This window comes from Perissodus microlepis, chromosome 1 (assembly GCF_051167445.1).
Source record: "Perissodus microlepis isolate ML-2025 ecotype Zambia chromosome 1, ASM5116744v1, whole genome shotgun sequence".
NCBI lineage: Eukaryota > Metazoa > Chordata > Actinopteri > Cichliformes > Cichlidae > Perissodus > Perissodus microlepis.
The window spans coordinates 17,710,946-17,716,496 of record NC_140461.1 but is presented as its reverse complement, the minus strand read 5'-3'; the positions used below and the strand labels follow the sequence as shown (position 1 = coordinate 17,716,496).

The 5,551-nt window shown below is 38.2% G+C and overlaps 1 protein-coding gene across 1 annotated transcript; it reads left to right on the top strand.

The window, feature by feature from the left end:
* Nucleotides 1–210: 210 nt before the first annotated feature.
* On the top strand, nucleotides 211–5,551 carry rhcga (Rh family, C glycoprotein a). Its single transcript, XM_084932608.1, has 11 exons — nucleotides 211–486; nucleotides 1,176–1,368; nucleotides 1,475–1,625; nucleotides 1,743–1,890; nucleotides 1,981–2,147; nucleotides 2,231–2,368; nucleotides 2,705–2,841; nucleotides 3,179–3,303; nucleotides 3,569–3,642; nucleotides 3,741–3,814; nucleotides 3,907–5,551. Exons 1-11 carry the CDS (start codon nucleotides 258–260, stop codon nucleotides 3,938–3,940), a joined length of 1,470 nt encoding a protein of 489 aa, XP_084788734.1. The 5' UTR covers nucleotides 211–257; the 3' UTR covers nucleotides 3,941–5,551.

Here is a 5,551-nt window from a genome sequence, read left to right as displayed (position 1 = left end):
AATCTGAGTATTTCCTGCTGCCTGTTCTAGGAATAACGTCCCCTACTTTTAACAGAAAGAGCAGAGCAGCAGGTAAGGAGTGGTTTAGCTCATGAAAGATAACACGAGCACACACCTTGCTTGTGAGTGGTAGAGAGAGTCACACCCCCTCCCAAAGTTCACAGTATATAAAGATGCTGACAGCCAGCTTGAAGTCACAGCTGAGTGAGGGCCTACCTGAGGAGCGATCAGAGCATCGTCAGAAGAAAGTCATCAAGATGGGAAACTGCTGTGAAAGAGCTGGAAATTTCTTCGGCCCGCAGAACAACACCTATATACGTGTTAGTTTACCGGCTGTCTGCTTCGTCTGGCAGATTGCTATGGTTATTCTCTTTGGAGTTTTTATCCGGTATGACGAGGAATCGGATGAAAAAGGATGGAATGAGTTCAAAAGGAGTCATAACATCACCAGCAACATTGAGAATGACTTCTACTTCAGATATCCAAGTAAGTACAACAACAGACAGCCTTTAAGAAATCTCTTTTTTATTTTCAAGTGCATTTGCTACTTTTAGCATATGCATGCTAAACGTAGCACGGACATGCATGCATGCACTTTTGGGATACATGTATGTGTGAATAAATAAAAGTGCCGTGTTTGCTCGCTTAATGCTGTGAAAGCAGACACTGTTGTCTGAGATCTTTGGCAGTTTCCACTGATGTCTAAGGGATGACGGTGAATTCCACCCCCACCAATATTTACAACAACAACAATAATAATGATAATAATAATTTTTACTTTCAAAGGCTGAATACTTTTACAGAAGGCATCTTTTTTTGTATGCCACAGGGAAAACAAGCTGGAAATGGTAGTAATAAAAGATAATGATGGCGATGATAATAATAAAACATACTTTTTTCAGGCTTATGTGCGGTAATGTGGCAGTACTTAACTACTGAAAATGTTGTAATGTGCAATGTCCCCTGATAGATTGTCTGCCCAGTGATCTACGTGCTGACATCCTTAAAGAAAAGTTTACATTAAACTGGAAATATTAATATAACTTTAAAAAAAAAGAAATAAGAAAGTGTTAAACAACATTTCAGACTCCTTCTGTTTTACTCAATATTAATAATAATAAAAGGCAGGTGGGATCGCGACAACATTGAAATTTTTTTTTTTTAAATCTCTGCAGGCTTCCAGGACGTCCATGTCATGATCTTTGTAGGCTTCGGCTTTCTCATGACTTTCCTGAAGCGCTACAGCTTCGGTGGCGTGGGCTTTAACTTTCTAATCGCGGCCTTTGGTCTACAGTGGGCTCTCCTCATGCAAGGTTGGTTCCACAGTTTGGACCCCGCAACTGGAAAAATCACCATCGGAATTGAGAGGTAAGTGCCATCGCTGCTTGGTGAGTTATGTAACTCAAAAATGAAACCACATTCTTTAACTTGTAAATGTTAATAACCGGCTTGAACTGTGGTTGCTTTCCTTCAGTCTGATTAACGCTGACTTCTGCTGTGCTGGATCTCTGATCGCCTATGGGGCTCTCCTGGGGAAAGTAAGCCCTGTCCAGACGATGGTTGTCACCTTATTTGGTGTCACACTTTTTGCTGTGGAGGAATACATCATCCTTGACCTCCTTCATGTGAGTCTCGCAGCCACATTAAAAATTTGAACTTTCCTTCAGAGTTGAAAAATTGTATTGTGGGGAATTGCAGTTCTGTTTTTCTGCCCATTTAAAAAAGTGTAATTATTTTCACAGTGCAGAGATGCTGGTGGCTCCATGGTCATTCACACCTTTGGAGGGTACTATGGTTTGGCCATCTCCTGGGTGCTGTACCGACCAAACCTGAACTTAAGTAAACGTCTCAATGGGTCTGTCTACCACTCTGATCTGTTTGCTATGATTGGTGAGTGAATGGAAAATTACATAGTTTGCCAAACTCTGTATTTTGTTTAACCCACCTAACATGTGTCCTTGCCTTTCTTACACCTTGCAGGTTCACTGTTCCTGTGGATGTTCTGGCCCAGTTTTAACTCGGCCATCACAAACCATGGTGCTGGACAGCATAGAACAGTCATCAACACTTACCTTTCCCTCGCTTCCTGTGTTCTTACCACTTTCGCCATCTCCAGTATGGGTCAAAAGAAAGGAAAATTGGACATGGTATGGCACACAAAGGGAAATAATACAGAAGCTCATGAAATCGACTTATTTATGAACACTAATGTTCCACTTTTACCTGACAGGTACATATCCAGAATGCCTCTCTGGCTGCTGGGGTTGCAATGGGGACATCAGCAGAGTTTATGATCACTCCTTACGGTTCAATCATTGTGGGTTTCTGCTGTGGTATCATCTCCACCTTTGGGTACTTATATGTCACGGTGAGTGATGCCATTCTTTAACCCCCTAGCTTCTGTTCTGAGAGATTTTTGTGTTGTGGTGTTATCATAGGAAAAACAAAGAAAGAAGCAGTGACATGCAAAAACTGCTGTGCGGAAATCAGGAGTATGATAAGAACAATGAGGAATAATTTTAAGAGCAGTCACTGCATGGTTTTAATATTAAGTATAGGAGGAATACGTTACAATAAATGGAAGCAAGGTGTGGTGACTGTGAAATTGATGCCATCCAATTGACAAATTGATGAATAAAAGATCACACAGGCAATTAGTAAAAAAAAAAAGACTGCTAATTAGTTGTGACTTTATTTTTCTCAGCCCTTTTTGGAGAAGAGGCTCAAGCTCCAGGATACATGTGGCATCCACAACTTGCATGCCGTGCCAGGGATGCTCGGTGGCTTCGTAGGTGCCATAGTTGCTGCAGCAGCTACTGAAGAGATCTATGGCAAAGAGGGGTGAGTGACAAACGCTAATACACATAAAACTTGGAATTCAAAAACTGACCAGACCTGTTTACTGACTACTTCTAGGGATCCACACGCCCAGTTATTCGGCCTCCTTTTTTGAAAGACTCACATTAACTATGCAGTGACATTTGAACTTTCTACTTCAGTTATGATTAGTGCTGTCAGCGTTAATCTCACTAAAATGACGTTAACGGAGAGTTGCCGCGTTAATGCGGTTATTTTTTAGCGAGATTAACGCTGACAGCACAAGTTGTAATGTGCTGAAAATGCACCGAAATTCAAGAGTTGTTGTTGTTTGTTTGTTTGTTTGTTTTTTCCTGTGCAGGCTGGTCGAGACATTTGGCTTGACTGGCAAGTTTGAAAACAGGACTATGTCAACGCAGGGAGCCTACCAGGCTGCTGGCACATGTGTAGCAATTGCATTTGGACTGGTTGGAGGAGTCTGTGTTGGTGAGTTTCATAACATCATTTTTGCTTTCACTTGGAAAGATTTATTTCTTTTTTAAAGAACTCCATGAAGTATTTAAAAACAACATTTATGCAGAATTTTAAGAAAACTAGATAAAATGAAAATCAGGAAAAGCTATTGTGACTATTTTTGAGACACCCTTTTTTTGTTTTGTTTTAAAGTATAAAATTTACAGTGAACAGTGCTATGATATGCAAGGATAATGTAAGTAACAAATCTTAATGATATAATATTCTCTTTTTAAAGGTTTCATCCTGAGGTTTCCCCTCTGGGGAGATCCTGCTGATGACTTTTGCTTTGATGATGAAGCGTACTGGGAGGTGAGACTGCACTAGATGGTGTTCTTGCCCTTTGACTATGCAGGCCTTAAATACTGGTTCATTTTGGTTCGCTTTCTGATTTCATCTTTTGGTTCCAGCTTCCTGAGGATGAAGAGACAATCCCTCCTGTTTTGGAATACAACAACCACATGATAAACAAGCACCAAGACACGTAAGCTCAGAAACTTTAACTGTCCTCCTTACTTACCACTTCCTCCTCCTCATGAAATTCTTGTTAACTCATTTTCCTCTTTTCTTTCACAGACATGAGTCACAATTCTCTCTGGAGGAAAGTTAGAGACTTGCAGCAGGAGTCCAGTCCCCTTTATATCCTCATGAACTTTATGCAGCTGACAAACATGAACTGATGAAGGAGCTTTGGAAAATAAGCCACATGAAAATGTTTTAATATACAAGTATTGTTTTGCACAATTTATGTCTCATGTAGTCGTCTATTATCAACTACTAGAAACTTTAAGTTAAAACAACATAAAATAATCAGTAAATGTCCAATTCAACAAAATATTATTTGGAATCAAGGTTTTTAAAGCTGCTGGAGCTTCAAACTGTTCTCAAAATGTTGATTTTTACCTTCACTTTGGAAGCAACATATATCATTCTGACTTCAGAATGCCAAGTACATGTAAAAGATAATCTGTCTATAAGCTAATTATCCACTGAGGAATATTATTGTGCAGCCAAAAATGTAATAACAAAGACATATTGTGTATTGTTATTAGTTGAATTATTTCTATAAATTATTTATAGCTTTTTAACTATAGGCCGCTATGTACATATAGTTCAACAATTAGTTTGCTGCATAAATTGCATATTGCCTCTTTAGAAGTTTTAATTATAGTAACTATGATGCAACCTCTAGCAATTTGGTTGCTGTTGAATGTTACCTCCAATAAAGAATGTAAGATTGTATGTAAGAACTTGCTTGATTTACTTCTGGCATATTATGGATTCAGTTTATTGGATAAACTGATGCGGTAAGGGAATCAATGCTAATATAACATTTGTGTGATGAATGAAACATGATTGTTGTTATTTTTAGTTTGTGAGAAATGTTCTAGATCTTGAAGACTCATCTGCTTGATCGTTTTACAGGATTTCAACTCCTCCACTAAATGTACTGAACTATCTTAAAATGTGATTTAATAACACAAAGGTGCTTAGATTATTTAGACTTAACACTTATTGGAAATGGTGTGACCAAAAAATATTAAAGAAGCTTGTGTCAGTTTGATGGAATGAAAACAAACTGCTTTCCCAGTGTGCTGAGTGAAGAAATGCACAGCTCTCTAAATTAGTTTCAACATTGTTGATCATTACAACCTTTGTGAGCGGAATAGTTTTAGGTCAGTATTACGAACAAAATGAAAAATTAATGTATTTTCAAAAACAATAAGAATTTCTTTACTATTCACATGTCTAAATAACATCTAGGCAAATATGTGCCATCCAATTTGTATTATGATAAGTAATCATTGCCAAGTGAATATAAAGTCAGAATGAGCTCACCCAAATCAATAAATGACTGGAGCTGCAAGGTTTTTTTCAGTCTTCTTTTAGATGAAGTTAAGAAACGTTTAGATACAGCCACACCATGTCATGTAAAGCCCACTGCGTCCAGAAAGCACATGGCCTTCTGGAATATGGGGATTTTCACAAGGCAGATTCTCACTCAACAAAATAACTATGTAGAGTATTTTAGTAATATTCCTTAATAAAGTATCTCAACTGCATTTATTCTTGACCATCAGCTGGTATACCAACCAGCCAGTATCTATGTTTATGTCCTGTAAGAAGGATACTGGTATTTTGTGTGTTTTGCAGTTATATTAACATATTTTTTCCAATTTCCTACATAGCTCTATTTATATTTCAGCCACTTGTAGGCCTA